The sequence below is a fragment of the Oreochromis niloticus genome, linkage group LG9 (assembly GCF_001858045.2).
Source record: "Oreochromis niloticus isolate F11D_XX linkage group LG9, O_niloticus_UMD_NMBU, whole genome shotgun sequence".
NCBI lineage: Eukaryota > Metazoa > Chordata > Actinopteri > Cichliformes > Cichlidae > Oreochromis > Oreochromis niloticus.
This window is the reverse complement of record NC_031974.2, coordinates 14929105-14948498: the sequence shown is the minus strand read 5'-3', so window position 1 is coordinate 14948498 and position 19394 is coordinate 14929105. Positions and strand designations below refer to the sequence as shown.

Genomic DNA, 19394 nt, shown 5'->3' with positions numbered 1-19394 from the left:
GATGCTGTGGGTGTAATCAGCTACTTGCCAATATTCAGACATGATCTGATCCTGTAGCTTCAAGCATCAATCTGTAATAACATTTGGAGGTTTAATAGACTTTTAAAACTTCATTAATTCAGTCTAATTCTTCTCTTTTTTGGCTTCCACGCCTCCACGCTGCTCCGTTATGATCGTTCTCAGGTGAGAGGAAAGGTCGACTTTGATATTAGATTGAATACAGCTCAGGAAGGCTTCATTCGTCTGGACAGCAGGGCCGTCATCCCCGCCTGCAGCCCCGATGATGCAGTGAAAGCTTCTGCATGGAGGGTCACGGTGGGTGGGAAACAAGGTCAACGCTCCCCACTGAGAAGGAGTCACGGTGACAAAAAGGCAGCTATTCTGTGCGCGTTGCATGCCCTGCAACCACGTTTGAGCTGCATTTACTCATTTAAAAAATGCAACAGAAGCTATACACCCCCACCCCCGCCCCACCTCACCCCCACCGTGCTTTTCTATAACTCTCCCTCAAGGATTTTAAACCCGCCCAAGATTAAACCGCTCCGCTTGCCTCCCATCTCCTCCTTCACTCCCTCTCGTTTCCTTCCCTTTTTTTCCCAGTCTGTTAGTGCAGCGATGCTGCAGAGGACACACCCATGCACGCTCTGCTGTCTGTCTGCCTTTGACCCTGAGAAGTTTTGCTGCAGTGGCCACACGAGAGTGGCCCCTTTCCTTTCGCTCCCTCTCTCTGTGTGTCACGACTGAAAAGAGGAGGAAAAATAAAAAGGTTAGGGAAGTGAGAATGAATTGAAAGGATCTTTCTTTTTTACCGGAGCATGGATGGAACAGGAGAAAACCTTTAATGTGGAGGAAAGGAATAATGGATCCTGAAAAGCTTTCTTTTAGATAAAGAGAGATGACCACTTGTTACTGACATCGTGCAATTATGTTTCTTAGTGAGCCATTAAGTATAGCAGACTTTGAGTGGTCGTAAAAGGCGAAAAGAGGACAAATGAAAAAGCTCATTTAACAAAGGTGTCACTGGGGAAATGGATGCTTTTCATTAGCAGACAAACAAAACTACTTTTTGTCTTGTTACTATTATTTTCATGTTGCATAGGAGAGAGGAGAGGATTATTCTACTGCTTGTTTATGTGTACACTAAATATGACTCTACAGACTACAGCCGTTTAGTTTAGCTTGGCATGAAGGTGGAAACTGTGCACAACAGCAGGCCTATTTGCATCTCTAGTGTTCGGTAATTAACCCTCTGTACAGATGTGAAGTTTACGTGCACTCATCATGAGCACGAATGTCATGGTAATTTGGGGATTTTAATGATTGATTTTTTTCAGGGTGGATCGGTTGTACAGCATACATGCTTAAAGACTTTAAAAACAGGAATTGGGTCTGTAGATTTTCATTTCACAGGCTCACATATATACATACGTCTCCACTGATATTTTGTTAAATGCCCCTTAGCAAGTTGTACCTTTTTGGTATAAATCTGGCTGGATTTTTGAGTGCTCTTCTGGACAGAATTGGTCAAATTCAGACCTAGCGTTTAAAAATAGTCCACAAATTTTCAAAAGTGTTGAGTTTGGGGCTTTGTGAAGGTTTTTCCAGGAGCTTAATGTCATAATAATGCCTGCTTTATCCATCCTAAACCACTTTTTTTGTATGTTTGGGATCACTGTCCTGATGGAACATGGAGCTGTGTCCAAGTTTCAAGTGAAGAATTTGGAGGTAGTTCTCCTTTTTCATTATTCCATCCACTTTGTGTAATATAGCAGTACCATTGGCACCAAAACAGCCCAGAGCATGATGCTACCACCACCATGCCTAACAGTTGGTACAGTCTTGGATTTGAAAGCTGAATAATTTGTACTTATGTTCAGTTGTTTGAAGTAATGAGTATTGGTCAGTTCAATGAGTGCTGTCAAACAAATCCTCTTTATGCTGCCAAAGAGAAACTACCAGCTGTAGTAAGTCATGAGCTCTAACCAGAGGTTGATGGGCCTTGGCCTTCTCAAATTAAAAAACACTGTAGAACCTTCAGCACAACTTATTAAAAGTTTTACGTGAGTGTATGTATATATTTGAGCCTGTGTGTACACTTTGGACCCTGTGTGGATTAGAGAATATCTAAAATAGATTAAAACTTGTGCACCCAGTCCTTGTTTTTAAAGTCATTAAAGATCATTCCACCCTGGAAAAGGAACAGTTGAAAGAAAACATTAAAAGCCAAAAATCACCACAAACATTAATGCCCATGATGAGTGATGAGACCACAGCTGTAAAGTGTAAATGTAGTCAAATCAGGAAAAGAAAGCAGGGCAAAGGACACAAAGGAAGTGGATAGAACCCAGGCATCTGCAGTCGCCTATTAGAAAAAGTACTGCTCGCTCATCCTCGTACTAGTTCTTAATGCTTTTTTACCTCTATCAGACATCCGGTGGTCTGAAGAGGACAGACAATAACCACGGGCAGAAAGAGGAAAATGAATGAATGTGGCAAGAAACTGAACTGTGGACATTGTGGTGGCATTGGGGTACTATTATTAAACCCCCAAATGGATAGCTCACAGAGCCCATTTGAAATGGGATGCCTCCAACCTGCTGCAGTTTAATAATGCAAAAACAGTTACCTGCAAAACCCAACACAAGATTCTTGTCTAAACTGAATCAGCTGAGACAAACAAACAGGCACCTAAAAGAAAACAGGTCTGGGTTTGGTGCTGTTGGAGGAGAGTGCCACACCTCCCTCTATATGTGCAGGTTAGCCTAACACATTAAATGAACCTTAAAGAGTGGGCCTTCAAGCTCAGTATGTGCCTGTACTGTAAATCAGAGACTGACTAGTGAACACAGTGCAACATTTAGCAGCTCAAGAGAAAAATACACCCTCAACAGGTGGTGGAGCCCAAAAACAGAACTATAAGAGACTCATGTTCATCGGGTGGCCCAAAAATGGTTGCTCTGTTGCACCTGCTGACAGATTAAACTGCCAACAGGTTCCCATAATCAGCTGTTACATCCACAGTCCACTCACTACTTCTTCTGTCATCCTTATTAACCTGCTCTGTCGTCATTCATCCTTAGTGTCGATTGTCTGTGGTGGCAGAGTCAGTGGCGCATGGGGTTGTAATTCATTTACTTCGCCTCCAACGACATCAGCGTTGATCATCAGGTGCTTTTGCAGTTTATTGTTTTGAGCCATCACTTTAGGGACTGTTAAAAGCAGATTTCCGTGGCAACTCACAGTGTCACAAATATAAAGTATCACAATGAAGGATGCTCATATTAAATATGGTCAAAGTACCACAGAAGCCAGAAGCTCAGGCACCAGACTGTTTTTGTACTGTTGACTCTAAATGATGTCAGCAAGAGTGGATATTCCTAATATGGTCATCTCGGGCTGCGAGCACAGAAGCTCCACCCTCCTTCCTAAAAGGAGGCAGAGGGGAGCGAAAATGTCCTGTTTCAGACAAACTGAACTGAGGGGCTTCATCAAGACCCACTATCAGTAAATAAATCAAATCATGCTTAAATAACACTAAAAATACAGGAAAAAAGGTTTTTCTGCGCCGTAATTATCGATGCATTAATGTGTGCATTAAGTCAATTCTGTGAAGGTGAAGGTGGATTTCACTTAATCAATTTTATTAATATTCTGCTGCGCATTTTAGGAATCATTACCATCTTATTTTTGAATAATATCATCCAGCAAATGCAGAGGAGAATGGAAAGTACACTTCAAAAGCAAAAATGAGTGCAGTGCAGCGGCAGGGTCGACTGGTTTCAGTTATTTGTTACTACAATTACTTAACATCAACCCTGAGAGCGGTATTGACCTTCACGTGAAGGTGAACAGACATAATTTGGCAATTAGATTAAGAGGATTGCTCTGAAGTGTTAAAGTTGCTTATTTAGTTTTTAAGTTAAAAAAAACAGTACGTGTCACCGAGTTCTTAATCCCCCCCCCCCGGCCGCCCGGAGACGGCGAGAAGAGATGAAACCTGACGAGACGGGGTCGTAGAAAACAAGAGTTCTCCTTTTAATTTCTCCAGCCACAACATACTGTCCACGTACAGTACACACTCCCAGTTTTAATTTGATTTTGAACGTATCACAGTTTAAAGTTTTCAACTGAAAAATACAACACAACTAAAAAAAAAAAAGAAAAAAAGACATATGCACAAATTAAAACCTATAAAAAATATAAAAACAGTACTCTTAATCTCAATTCAACAAGTACCATTTCAATAACAAAACATTTAATTATGAAAGCACAAAAGAGCAGACAAATTAAGAGGAACCATTACTTTTTTGTTGGTTTTTTTACGTTAAATACAAGGAAAAGACTATTTTGTTTCTTAATCATGCAGAAGATGGAATTAAATAACAAATCAACCAAAAATAATATATACGTCTCTATATATCTCTCTGTATTAAATTTTCAAGTCAGAACTCCCGTCCCCTTACACAGGGAAAAAAAGAAGACATGTTTAAAATAAAAACCGGAGCATCCACAATGCTTTCATTAGCTGCCATAGCGGCATGGGCTTTTATCGAAAACATCTCAGCGACATCTTTTTGGCACCAAAAAAGACGTTTATAATGGCAGTAGCATTTTGCAGTATAAAAGAGGGCGGAGCAGTAGCTCTTTTCCATTTAAAAAAGCAAACAAAGGAAGAAAAAACACATTCTGTGCAGCGACATCAGTCGAGAGAGCGGCGTCTCCCTTCAGCAGTCCTAGCAGCTCAGTCCTACTGCAGCATGCTCTTGATAGTCTTGTTGGTTGATTCATCGTTTAAATGCTTGGTTGTGTACCTGCAGGCGAGAGAGAGAGAAAAAGCAAAAGGTGCACTTCAGTAGAAGAACACAGAGTGAAAATACTGAAGTATTATGAACAAAATATGCTCAAGCTCTCAAAGTGAAAGTCCTCGTTTAGCTGAAAACGTCCTCTTCAACTGAGTAAATGTTAATACTGAAGCATTTCCTTTCGTCCACACTGGTTCCTGATCTGGTGTCAATCTCCTCCAAACAGTAGAAGGCGGCTTTCTTTTGCTCTAACCTTTTGAAAAGGCTCAAATCGGATCAGATTATATTTAAAGATTTAAACTGTTACTAAAAACAAAACGTCCAGTGGGGAATCACACTTGAATGCTCTGGTTTCTGCTTCTTGAGTTGTAACATGTTCAAGGTTTTTTCTGCTAAAAATGAAGTTTGAAGCATTTTTTTATAGACTTTATAAACGACACAGAAACAGGAACTATTGCTCTTATTACAAAGTAAGGAGTTATTGTTTCTGCTGTATTTGTACCTTTAAAAGATTCACACTCTTTAAATCTGAAGGCTGTGTGTTTTCAAGTGAAGCTTAATTTGATTCGGAATGAGTCGACATGTTTAACAAAAGGAAGCATTTCCACGTCTTATCGATCAAAAGAAGCGCTCCGAGGCCGCGTACCAACGCCAAAGCCACCACACGATACATTAATTGAATTCTTGCCTCAGTTTGTGATATTTTCTTGAACTCCAATTCCTACTAATTTTTCTCATCATCATCAGCAGCAGCAGCTTCCTTTAAAAGACTCCAAAAGTGTTGTGTCTGCAGCTCACCTGGGAGAGCAGGCGCCCCGTATACTGAACACCTGCTCTGAGGCCATATTTTTAAAAACGCTACAATTAAATAAAAAAGAAGAATCATCCAGATCTGGATCAATTCCAAGTTGGGCCATGCTGGTGGTAAAATCTTCATGTAAATCTGTCTGCAAGATTTTGAGAACTCCTGCAACAACCTGACACACTGGCCCGATCTGCAGTTTAAATATTGATGAAAATAACAGGAAGCTGCAGTCCTGCTTTGATGCGGCTGCTAATGAATCTGAAACATGGCAAAGAGCCCCAGTGTTTGTATTACTGTATTTATTTATTATACATTGATAGCAAAAAATGAAAGTACACCCTCTGTCAATTCTAACATTTGCGCTATCGGGGCATAAAAGTTATCTGGTCATTAGCAGGTTTTAAAATGAGGTAAATACAGCCTGAGATCTGAGGTTTTTGTTTTTTTTTGCAGTTTCTCTGAGCGCTGCTTGATCTGATCCTGGAGTGAATTAGCTGGGATGTCCACTCCTGTTAAGACTGACATTGCACTTATCTGAATGCTTCAGACCAGCAAACTGTCAAAACCTCTGTTTTTATAGAGCTGCTCACACTTGCTGATGATCGTTAGTCTATTGCATTTGATTAGCAGCAGCTGGCTGCTACTTACCCTCTTAATTCCTGAGGAAGCAGTAAGGATGTACTGACTGCAAATAACAACAGTGTAATGTGTCAAGATGTTGTTCGTCTAAGCCCATCTTAGAAATGAAAGAGTTTGTACTTTCCTTTTACCTTGGCTGTGTTGTTTGTTTTGATACAAACAAAACTGTAAATTAGAAAATCTTCCACTAAATGTCAGTTAAATAGTGCAGTAAAAACTGCATTATTCCACTCTGAGCTGTAGAGGTACTCGAGTGAGCTTTGACTTCACTACTGTCCAGCACTGCATGTGTCTAACATACAGTATCATCCTCCGTCACATCAGTGTGGCAATCACTGAGAGAAAATCTGTCAGCTTTCGCATGAAAATAACCTCGTGTGGCCCGGTAGAGCCAGTCCGCCTCGGGCTCCCAACACACACACACACACACACACACACACACACACACACACAGAGATCTAAGGTCGACTCAAAGCGGCCCTGTCAGCAGCTGCGAGAGTGAGGTGAGGTGGGTGAAATTTGTGAGGGCGCGAGGGAACATGGTGTCACGTGTAATCGGCCTTTGTGGAGAGGCTTCGACACCCAACCCGGATCAGGCTCACAGCTGACCGAATCCCACGCTGGACGGCGTGGAGGATGAGTCACTGCGCTGAAGGGGATGAGGTCTGTCTGCTGCTTGTGAACAGGAACCAACTCATCCAACTCACAGCGTGAGCAGCCTGCTCCTGTTCAGTTTAAAAGCCTGCTCACGGGCTGCAATCACATTTCACGCTGGGCAGCAGGGATTTTTTTTTTTTTTTTTTTAAATAATCGGAACGAGAACTGACCTGAGAGCGTTGAGAAGGCCTTCTACGCTGTTTGGCGGCTGATCTTTGAGGACTTTGATGCAGCCTTTCATCTGTGGAACAGAAAGAGAAAGAGACTGTGAGCTGTAGAAGATGCTGCGATTGAGAAGTTTGGCGTGAACATGTCTGCACTCACGTCGATTTTGGACGACTTGGCGAACGCTCCTACGGGATGGACGTAGTCGTACAAGATGATCACCCCGACCATCACCCTGAGGCAGAAGGACACCGTGTCCTCGCTTGTGAAGCGGCTGCGATACTCCCTGACAGCAGGAGGAGGAAGAGGAGGGATTAGATGCAAAGTCGAGAATGGCGTATTTAACACGTGCAGGAGGTCACTTACGGTGTTTCCAGCATGACTTTGCACACGCTCGCCATCGTGCTTAAGCAGTCCGTCGTGTTCTCAATGGGCAGGTTCTTGTTCTGTAAGGAGGGAGGAACGACTGAGTGGATGCCCACACACACACACACACACACACGCACACGCACACACACACACACACTAAAGAAAATTAAGTATCCAATTTTTTTTTAAAAGAGTCTCACCTCAGAAACAAACTTCGTTGTGCCGTCACTTAACGTCTTCAGCATGGGCGTGGCATCGGCGTAGAAGAGAGATATCCGATTGGCCAATTCATTGTTGACTTCATTCTCACCTTCTGCCTGCAAACAAAAAAACAAAGCTTGAATCCACATTTGAATCCACTGACTGCATGTTTAGTGTTCTGGACCTCTGATCTTAAAATAATCAAACTCATATTGCAGGCAAACGTGGTTATCTGTGTTATTAGAAGAGCTGCCAGTTAAAGCTACTTTACAAGGAGACTGAGAAGAGAAAGCGACCACGAAGGTGGCCGTGAAGCTGACACGCTTGGAGGGACATTAAAGCCACTTTGTGCTCTACACAGTGGTGATGATGTGAAATTTTATTTAAAAACCTCTGAATGAAAAGGTGTAAGAGAACATCAGGATGTATTATTAGTTTTATTTGGTGCGAAGCAGCTTTAACAGACTGTTTGCGCAGATGAAAAGCTGCTTCGTTAAATAAAACACCGACAGGAAAACACTGATATAAACCCTGTGACACAGCCCTCCTGCTCCTCCCTCCCCCGGTTTCCCAGCTGACTGCCGCTTTGCCGTTTCAGATGAGACGCTGAAAACACCTGGCGGACAACAAAAGAATAAGGCGTCTCTTGAACAGCCTGTTCTAAATTTGTCTGCGTATTTAAATAACAACAACACTTCCTGCCTTCATGAGAGCACTGACAGAATATGAATAATCGCCCCAAACTTTCAAACCACTTTGGGTTTTTTAACAAACGATGATGACACATGAGCTCAAAGACTGTTTGAGCCGGGACAGTTGCGTTTCATCTCGGATGTCTGAATGATTCAGTCGTCTGAGCGCTGACTAAACTGAGTGCGACGGAGCTGCAAGGAGGGACGGCGGCCCGAGCGTCTTTCAGCGGTGACAGGTCCTAACGACAACTTGTCTGGGCCCATTTGTCTAATGACATGTTCTGCTATAAGAAATAAAAGCTCCTGTCAGGCGGGTCTGAACTGAGTGCAGTTTTGGGTTATTTTTTCTTATATGCAGCTAAAAATGACCAATTTTACTGCCCCACGTTTCCTTCAACCTCTGGCAGACCCAGGCTCAGGGAGGGGCAGCCATCTGCCACGACCGGTTGGGGCTGAAGGGAGGACGACAGGACAAAAAACACACACCTATGGTATCAATTTGAAAATCCTATATCACCTCATTCTCGAGTTATGTTCACAAAGTTGGGTGTCCACGCAGCAAGGTGCATATGTGCAAAAGTGCACAGAGTAAACTAAAGCCTAAAAGTGTATCCACATAGGACATCTCTTTGTAGCTGATGGTCACTCTCTATTGGAGATTTCAGGCTCCAGTTGCCTGGGTAACTCTCTAATGCATTTACCACCCCTTTATGTGTCAGTCAAGGTTATCTTAATTCACTTCAAAGTGCTGAATGACATTGACTTTCTCTGGTCTCCTTACACATGGACAGCATGGGAAATCCTTGCATGTAAGCAAGAGGCACACATAGACCTACATGAAGAGACCTCATTGCTTCATTAAACTGAATTTGCACCTGGACCTCCCTCATCACAGTGATGAACAGGTGGAAAACAAACAGGTGACATTTTGACCGCTTTACCAGGAAACGCACAAGCGAAACAAAGTCCATTAAAACAGCTCTACTGCTTTAAACTGTCTCAGTCATAGCAGCGAGCAAGCACAATGCACAGCACTGACACGGGCATTGGCCTTCATTATCAAAGTGAAGAAAAGGTAAATGACAGGAGAAATGATTATACACGTGTTTAATACCAGGTATAAATACTACTCCACTTTCCAAGAAGAAAATATTTAACCAATAAATGCTGAGCTAAAATTCATGCTACAGTCGTTTCCTATGCTTCCGATATTTCCTGTGTTCCATTGTAAATAACATACGGTTCATAAAAATCTGTAAATTATTGCATTCTGTTTTTTTATTTACATTTTAAAGAGCGCCACAGCTTTTTTTGGTACGAGGTTTGTATTATGCCAGTTTAAAAATAAATAAATTACTGTCAATTTAACTTTAGTCTGTATTTAAAGTGATTTGGGGGCTTATCCGGGATTTATGCTTCTGCGTTAACAACAAACCCTTCACCACAACTTATGCCAGAAGCTGCCGTGCACTTCCCTAGAAAACTAACTGTGCTGAAGGCGTCACTGTGACTGGTCCATTCAATACTGTTGTTTCCTTCTACTTTTTACTCTGCCACCATTTATGAAAGATACTAGAAGATAATGCCTTAACTTGAAGAGGGAAACCACAATAACAACAACCAATGTTTCAGCAGCAAAACTACAGAGCTACACATGCAAACCATAAAGGCGACTTATGTCATACATTGATTCAATGCAAGAATAGAAAATAAGCTATAAGCTGCCACATATGTCTCCTTCTGATGAGGAACGGAAGTCATCAAAGCCACCAGTTTGTGCTGACAAAAACAGAAATCTTACAGTTGGTTAACCACTGCATCAGCCGGTTAGTTTGTTTGGGTGCTTTTGGTATTTCAAAATATCATTCTGAATCATAATAAAAGTGTTAACACCAAAATCAGGAACATTAAGATCCAAACCACTCCTTTCGAAACCACCTCTGACACAAACAGTGAGTTCTACCTGACAGAACATGGGAGTTGTCAGTTCAATTAGCGTGACTTTTGCATCAATTCACACCCAAACTAACTGCTTTAAGCACCATAAATGCACAACAGCACAAACAAACCATCTGGTCAAGCCAGCAATAGATGAACCATTCCCATGTTTTGCAAAGTAAAAATACTCGTTTTGCCAATGGAGTCTGGTGGAGTGAAACAGCTTCGCTTCTTCATCAGAGAGAGCCATCTGTCGGCAGCAAAAGCAGTGATAATGTTCTAAATATAACGCACATTCAAACCAACACTGATTCTCAAGTAAGGCCAAAGCTGATGGTCAGTTGATGCTGACCATGTCCACAGCACCACATGTTGAGTTTCTGCACCAGTTAAAAGCCTTACTGAAGTGAAAACCGTTTAGTCAGTAAAGTCAGTGTGGTCAGTGTAAAATAAAATAAAATATATAATTTGTGGGTCATATTTTGATTTAAATAAAAGTGCTTGCAACATTACACACATTGCTACTATCAGTACTTCTTTCATTGAACAGTAATTTTAGTCATGGTTTTCAGCGATCTTTTTTTTTTATGGAAAACAAGACGATGAAATTTACTGACACTTTAGTCAGTGAATAAATATAAGGAAAAACAAAATATTCTGGAGAGGTGAGTCCCAATCAGAACCAATTGAGTGTTGCAGAGAGGCGGGACTAGTTTGAAAGTGATCCAATCAGAAGTAATCTCCTTGCGCAGTAGGGTTAAACATGCACAATTTTATGTGCCCACGGGAAAGGGTACAATCTGCCATGCCCCCTGTTTCTCATGAAAGTGCGACAAAATGTCAACGCCTGAGAGGAAGAGAAGAGGAGACATATGGATGCATTTCACAAGGAAAATAAGACTCTCACCAGTAAAACCATGAGAAACTTTCACACTTTATATTATAGTCAACTGAATCAACTTTAGATTTAGTCTGCTATAATCTTCTGATTTTTAGTCGACTAAAACTAAAAGAATTATAAGATTATTACAGACCTAATTATGACAAAAATTTAAAAAAAATTTACTTAAAAATAACACCATCTGCTATGCTCTAATAGCAGATAAATGGGCTGTTAAACCAAAACAAAGAGCTAACAGATGCTAAAAAAGCTAAAGGAGAAGTTGTATGTCAGAGATGGGCGCAATATGCTCACCGGTACATTGTTGATCCGCATTCGACTCAGTGTTCTCCTATAGTAACTGAAGTCATTCTGAATGGCTGGATTTGTCATCTGCAAAACAGAAATATAAATATTATATATACACATATATGTAAGCATGGAGGCAATCTAATACAGAGAGAGGGGAGAGAGACAGCCTGCAGCAGGACATTCAGCTCTGGATCAAACACACCATGGTCATGACAGAAAGCTTTAGCCAACAAGGCAGAAATGTAGCTTTGGGGGGGAAATGACATAAAAAGAGCACTGATACAATTACTATTTTATGTGCTGAACTGGATTTGAATGTCTGACACTCATTCTGCCCCCTTTTACGTCCACATCCCTGCTCGCCCTGTCAGCAAATATTTGGGTTTTTTCTTGCTGCCGTGAGCTTTGGCTTTGAAAAAAAAGAAAACTGTGGGTCTCATTAAGGAGAGGCGAGGTTAGAGTGAGCACAGGACAAACGCAGGCTTATTCTCTGACGTTATGCACCCTCAAAGCCTCAGATAAAAGCCACAAGGCTCCATTAGCTCCTTTGACATGACTCCCTACAATATATGAATCATCTGGTTTTCAGTGTGGAGCCAAACTGACCACTTTTTTTTTTAAAAATGGAAGCTGGCCAACCAGAGAGCTTCCTTTCAAAAGTCACCACGAGTGAGTGCTCGTCATGTGGCTAATTATCCTCATTCCTGCACGAGCTTGTCACAGTCAAAGCTGCGCTGGCAGCACGGTAATCCTGCTACAATAGGCTGGTACTCAGTCTGCGTCCACAGCGTCCACCAGGAGAGACAGGCTGCTTCGCCAGGGAGGGGCTGCACGGCACTCAGACACTTTAACTAGGTCAGAAGCCCGTGCATGGGTGTGAAAGATTGATGAATGGGCCTGGCATGCCACCTTGCACCCCCTACCTTCATGTTTTTCATCCTGCCAGCCTGGGTAGTGGGCACTAATTGGGGCGTCGCTGCAAACCGCCTCAGGGAGTCGGGGAGCCTTTTTTTTTAAAACGTTTTTGTGTCAAAGGAGCAGGGATGTGGGCCCAGTGTCTTACAAGATGAGTGCTCACACAATTATGTTTCTGACAATGGGCATTTGAGCGACAAACATGCTTCAATCGCGGCTTCATTTCGGCAGTTTGTGTCTGAATTCAAACCAGATCAGACTTTTAAAGTTCCCTCTGCCTGTCGTTTATATAAAACCTGCCACGCTGTGCAAAACTTGGCTCAGGCAACAACAATTTGCAGACCTTTTTCCCCTTGCAATAATCCTTATTAGCCATTTCACTGACATCCACAGTATCATAAACAGCAGAGCAGTATCAGGGCTCTAATTAAATGCTAATCATGCGCTCACTGGCGGCAGCTTAAAACTGCACAGAGCTAAGAAAAAAGAAAAAAAAATCAATCCAGGGGCATCAGCAGCTTGTTGGACAATTGAGAGCAAAGCCTACAGAAACAGCTAAAATTTGACACTTAAAGAAATAAAGAGCCATACTTTAAGCTCGTCGAAGCGCAGCGTGAAGTGGAGGATCTCTGCGAACTGCCTGGCCAGCGCCTGCTCCCGCTCCAGGTGTTGAGTCGGGTCGCTGTAAGTCTCGCTGGTCAGAGCACCCAGGAGGCTGTGCAATGCTGCCTCTGTAAGAAAAAGACAGACATCTGTGGTGAACCTGCATCGCTGTCAGAGGACCTCGATGGGCTTTTACTCATTTAATGAGGAGCCTGACAAAAGCCTTGAACAGAGACAGTTTAGCTGATGTGTGTAGTCTTCCAGGTCATCAGTCAGAGCCACTGAGTAGTTTTACATTCAGGTTTTTGCCATTCAAGCGCCAGGTTAACAGCTCAGGCAGCACTATATGCAAAAATGCAAAGGTCAGGGGAAAGAAGAAGTGCTGCATGTAGCATGGCAGAGTGATCAATATTCAGGTTTAAAAAGGAGAGCAGGGCAAGAACAATGGAGGAAAACACGCAGCTGCAGCTAATAGTTATATTCACTGCATAGTAATGGTTAATAGCTCAGTTACACTGGAGTAAAAAGAGGATGCCACAGCAATTTTATTGGCAAGATACATTTAATACATGTAAACTCAATGTGCTTAACATAAAATAACTGTTTTTTTCCCACATCGGTCAACCTCTGGGGATCCACATACAGTCACGCAGGTCGATCACCAATTGGTAAAGATTTGCAAATATCTGCAGACAGGGTCAACACAGAGAGACAGACAACCATTCACACCTTTACCAGTTAACCTGACACTAATTACATGTCTTTGGACTGAGAGAAAGCTGGAGTACCCACACACCGGCAGACCATCCAATACCACATAGAAAGGCCAGATGGTGGAGTCAAACCCAGGACTGCTGTGAGGAAACAGTACTAACCACGCTGACCGCATCTTTTTGTTGTTTGATGCCAAGTGGGTCGCATACCTGCTCCCCCTCTTCGAAGCGACCATTTCACAGGCAATAATATTGCAATAACTTTTTGGTCGTGCCGCGGTCTCCAATCACTGTGACAGTAGCTTTACTAATGGCACGATTGAAATAGCTCATTTATTAAGCAGAACAAGTCAATTTCTTATAAAGCAAACTATTCTATACTTGTGAGAGGTTTTTGCTCTGCTGATTCTGTTTTGGATGTTATATCACTAAACTAAAATAGCCTCAGCTTTTTAGAGAGCTGAAAAAAAAAACCCATTGAATTCTCCTGCAGTTCTGGGAAAATGACACAAGCTTCTGTAACTCTTTAATAAAAAAAAAAGCCAATACGTGGAAAACATTTTTCCAATTAAATGATAGAAAAAATACCTAAAGAGTCCCAAAGTAATACAATTACATAATTACATGAGTTAAGTCATGTATAAGTGGAAAAAAGAAAGAAAACTCAAAGAGTCTTTCGTTGTCTCTTTATTGTTGGGCCTTGTAGGAGGTCAAGGAGCAGCCTGATACGTGACCAGTGCAGGGTGTCGGCAGGCTGTAGCATCCTGATTAAGACACAGACAAATAATGAGGCAGCAGTGGTGCCCAAACTGCCCAGGGCCCAGTGCCAGTCTCAAAGGGGGGAAGGGGGGGAGGCCTTTGAGAAAGAGGGGGGGGGGGGGGGAGCTTTCCTGCTCACATGCAAATGAGACATGGGACTAATTATCTCATTGGCATGAAATGGGTGGGGGCATGATTTCATTCAAGCAGGATTACACTCATTGTTTTGACACTAAGTAAATACAAAGCCTGTGCCATGCCGTGACATAGCATACCCACGGACCAATAATTAAGCATGCAAGAGGAGCACCGGCAGGGAACCAGGGAGAGGGAAATGTGGCGAACAACTTCCAAGCATGTCAAGTTATCAGACAAATAGATCTTGTTCAGACACCTAGTTCTGAAGAAGAAAAACTAAAAGAGCTTTGAAGCCCAGAGGGAATTTTATTTATAGATGCAGACGGTGCTTAGAATTCAGTCTAGACGCCGAAGGGAGCCTTTAGTAATGATATAACCCAGAGAAGCTGAACATCTGATGCAATAAGCTACCAAATGGGCACTTTAAATAGACTTGTGTATTTTACAGTTACTGTTGATCACAAATGACGATGCGCATGTTAGCGTAACCCAGGATCAGGGCGATTCAGACAGCGGTCTACTTAAAATAATCTGAAGATGACTTTCCGAAGGACACAGAGCTGGCAGTGCAGTGCGGTAAATTGAGCACGTCTGCCATTCAGTAATGACTCCCATCTGCTTGGGCTAGCGTTCGCAGCGAAGCAGCTGATTAAAAATGGCCTCAGCACTCCAGCCCCCCCACACACCCCCAATCCAATCAAAACAGAAGTTAAGATGGAGCTGCTTAAAGGCCCCCAGAAATGAGCCACTCTAGTATGTTGGGAAGTCGTGCAAGGGCGGGGCGCCGGGAGATGTCTGATCTCGTCAGGTCACGGCGGAGCAGGCGAGCAGAATGCAGGCATTTAGACTTTACTCACTGAGGGGGGCGGGGCCAGATGACAGCAGGACTCAGACTTTTCTAGATCCTACTTTTTCTGAGGGGACAGACTTGAGAAGTTTGCACCGTTGTTAAAAGGAGCAGATCTAAATTTAGTTATCGACAAAAGTTCTGTGAAGATCTGTATCTCAAAGCTACGTGGCTGTTATGAAAGAACAAGCTGGAAGGGGATAAATGTTAAATGCTATTGACATAACTGGACAATTAACCGAATAATCAAATTAAAGTGTATTAAACAGCCGGTTGCAGCTTCTGGGGACTACCTGAGGGTCTGGGGAAGTCCCCAGGTTCCTCCCAGTCCTTTTCTTGTGTTTGCATTTGCAAACAGGAACTCCTGAGTGATGTAACAGCCAGCCAGCAGTTGGTAAAGCAACGACACCTCTTTTTGTGGTCTTTTATTTTCTTGTAATCCTCCTGTAATTCTCTCTATACTGCTTTTTGTGTTGTGGATGCTATCAGCAGGTTTTCTCCTTCAGTCCTTCAAGATCAACTTTTTTTTAGTTTCTGTTTTCTTCCATTTTTAAGGCTAAAATTTATGTGTTTTGTCTGATGTTTTATCCATGTTTACACTTTCCCTTTTTTTTTCTTTTTCTTTTTTTTTCTTCAAATCACATTTGCTGGTGCCATATTCATGTCTTCAAACTATCCAGGCCCCCTAAGTGTGGACCAAACATTCCACCATCGTTACTCTCATGCTGGAAAAAGTTTAAAAACACACTAAAACAGAGATTTAAGAATTGTGATGGGCCCTAATTCCTGCAGAGCACACTCAAAATAAATGGAGTGCTACTTTTCACAATTACTGGATCCATATAAAAAAACTTGTCCCTAAACATAGGAAGCTTTTTTCAGTCTTTAAAAATGCATAATCTGTGGTCTATGACTTTACTTATACTTTCTATGGTAATGTTAAGATGTCACCTTGGAGCTTAGGTAAGAAAATTACCTGTTAAGTTTCAGCATTATAATAAAAATGAATCCAACTATGCACAGTCCAACTTTTGCCACTCGTAAATGTTTGATTTCTGGTGAAAATCTGTATAAAGATATGAGCTTTGAGTCTGAAGGTTTGTTCTAAGAAATGTACATTTTATACTGAAGCCAACTTTAGTGTTGGTGTAGCAGGATATACTGTCCCCGATATACAAAATTGGTAAAAAAAAAATTATGTTATTATCTATTCTTGTCACAAATTTTAGGATTTTTCACTGCTCAGTTTTTCCATGTATACGTCTGGATTTCAGTGTTGTAAAACGTGTCCACTCATTCCAAATGCATAGGTTTTCCTCTCTTAGGGAGTCCTGTTTGGATATCACCATCCTGGCGCCTGAAGCCTAAAGTCCAGGCAGTGAAATAGAGCAGCGCTCGAGACTGAGATTTGACCTACTTTGTTACATAACAGCCATCACCAGGCTGCTGCCGCCGCCGCCCACTGACTGCCTTCTCCACCGCCACTGGGATTACGGGGTCAAAGGGGTCGAGGGCACTGACGCATGGCGGGTCCCCTCCCCTCAAGCCTCAGGGTCATAAGAAGATCAGGGAGCAGTGAGCTTACACCCCCACCCCCACCTTGAATCCATGCTAATAAGACCCTACAGAGGTCAATGCACAGTGCAACGCAAGCAGCATGTTGAGGCTGTAGCATGTGGGCGGGGTTCAAAGCACGCGTGTATAAGACTGCATGTTATGAGTATGTGTTGCACGTCTTTCACAGCTCAGCAGCAAATCCTGCCGATGCAGAAGCGGACGATTGAGGTCGCGCTTACACCGGTATGAGGTCGCTATAAAATGCCTTGCACATGAAGGACACCGGCTCTCCCCGCTAGTCATTAAAACAACAAAACTTCACAGACGTTTCAGCAGCTCACTCTAATCTACGTTTCCAGCCGGTGTCGCTCACAAGATCTCTTTAGCTCTGAAAGAAATCTCAGAGGACACCTGAGTTCGCTCTACTTGAAACGGTGCGTGTCTGAGGCTCAGTGATGAAGATCTCAGAAGCAGTGATGTAATTTTTCCTGGCCTACATAACACGGTTACTGTAGAGACAGCGCAGGCATACACATACCTAATCTCTGCGAGAACTCGTAGAACTTCTTCAGCTTTCCCACCAAGGGGACCACGGCCGCCCACGCCTTCTCCTGCAACGCCTCATCGTTTGGATTCTGGATCGCCTGGAAAGAAATACAACACGGGTGTCAAACTCATTTATGCTCATGGGGCACATACAGCCCAGTTTTATCTCTGGGCTGGAGCAGCAAAACCGCTGCATTATAATGTAAAAAAGAAAAGAATGGGGGGGAAGTCCCTCTTTCTTTTACCGTAAAGAAATGTTAAAAGAAAATGAGTCACACATTTACAAATTACTTGATGCCTCTTAAGAAAAATAAGAGCAATCTCAACGAGTCTGCGTTTTTCATATTTTCCATTTTCTGTCATTACATAGAAACAAAACAGGTCCTTGACAGGCCACTTTGGTGTGGTACAGCAGGCCAGGGGTAATGTCTTCATCAGTAAGGAGGCAATAAAACTGATCAGGGCTCTGGCTTGGACGAAATTACCAGTTACAGATGCTGAACACCAAAATGAGATACGAGAAGCTGAAATTAAATAAATTTTAACGGTTCATTTGTAGGTCAAGTCTTTAAAAACAGACTGAGGGTAAAAGACAGAACTGATTTAATCGCCCGTGCGGAGGTCATTCCTTTGATCTTTTAATCCAAAATTGATCCTCTGCTTTATTCTGCTCATTTTGTTCATTTGTGTTAGAAAAAAAAGATACACATTACTAAAGCAACACCTGATAAAGGACAAGCGACACCTCCACCACCTATTAAATGCACATCTCCTTGTAATTCTGCATGAGTGTGTCCTGCAATGAAGGGGTGGATGAACGTACCTCTCGGATGTCCGGCCCCGCTCCCTTGTAGGCCTGCAACTCGTCCAGGATCGCCTTCGCGTCCTTCAGCACCACATCCACCTCTTCCCAAATCTCTCGCTCTGCTTCTGTGGGCTGGGCATCTGCAGGGGACACACACACAAAAAAAGGACCAACAACAAAGTCAGCTGGGCAAATCTGATTGATATCTCATCCATATTCACACTGACTCAACATAAAGTAAAATACAGCTCTAGGACATCTATCACACCCTCAATATCACAAAAAGTTTAATGAGCAATTTTCAATTATGCAAATGACAGTTCAGTCAAATAATCGCCTCTTCCCACTGCTTCCCATTAAGTTTTAACACCACCCACTTTTCCCGTCCGAGAGCAGGGAATCGGAGGAAGATGAGAGAAGACGAACGGAACGGGTTATCTCAAAATTTGTAAAAGCTCCAGGCGTACAGTTTTAGGGTTTTTATTTTGGCTAACATTATTACCAAATGTAACAGCATGGCATGGTGTGTGTGTCTGTATTAGTGTGGGAAAATGCAGTCCTGGAGACACCGCCTGCAGTGGGAACTACCACAAAAAGCAGTTTTAAGCAGGTGTTGGCAGGTGTTTGTCTGCCGGCAGACAGTTTTGTTTTATTTTTCCCCCACCAACACAAAAGTGTTGCAACGCCACAAGATCCAGCCACAAGACTTCACAGGTGTGTAGCTGACATCAAAGTCATGGTAGAGTTCGTAGGTGGGTGCAGTCCGACTGACTTAAAGGTGTCAGAAGTAGGCAGACTTACGGGCCAGTGCCATGTTCTTTTTCATTTAGAGAAGGAGGTACACCCGTTTTATCTTCAAACCTGCTTTAATTCTTCACAGCACCGATTCAACAAGATGCTGGAAACATTCCTCTGAGCATTTGCTCCATATTGATGTGACAACATCACGTCAATGGTTCCGGCAGATTTGTAAGCTGCATATTTGAGGACATAACTCGGTCATGTTGAAGAAACCAGTGTGAGATGATTTGATCTTTGGGAGATGGTTCGT

General features: G+C 42.6%; 1 protein-coding gene across 2 annotated transcripts in view; it reads right to left on the bottom strand.

Moving 5' to 3' along the window:
• Nucleotides 1-4011: 4011 nt before the first annotated feature.
• The window catches only part of fam49bb (family with sequence similarity 49 member Bb), a 41065-nt gene continuing 25682 nt past the window's right edge, over nt 4012-19394 (bottom strand). For both annotated transcript variants that reach the window (XM_019363061.2, XM_003439245.5), the window contains 9 exons: nt 18362-18483; nt 17531-17636; nt 12967-13106; nt 11464-11541; nt 7638-7754; nt 7435-7514; nt 7228-7354; nt 7074-7144; nt 4012-4811 (listed from right to left, as the gene is read on the bottom strand). In XM_019363061.2, the coding sequence (XP_019218606.1) occupies nt 4748-4811; nt 7074-7144; nt 7228-7354; nt 7435-7514; nt 7638-7754; nt 11464-11541; nt 12967-13106; nt 17531-17636; nt 18362-18483 (905 nt within the window). In that variant the 3' untranslated portion in view covers nt 4012-4747. The remainder of the gene's footprint in view (nt 4812-7073; nt 7145-7227; nt 7355-7434; nt 7515-7637; nt 7755-11463; nt 11542-12966; nt 13107-17530; nt 17637-18361; nt 18484-19394) is intronic.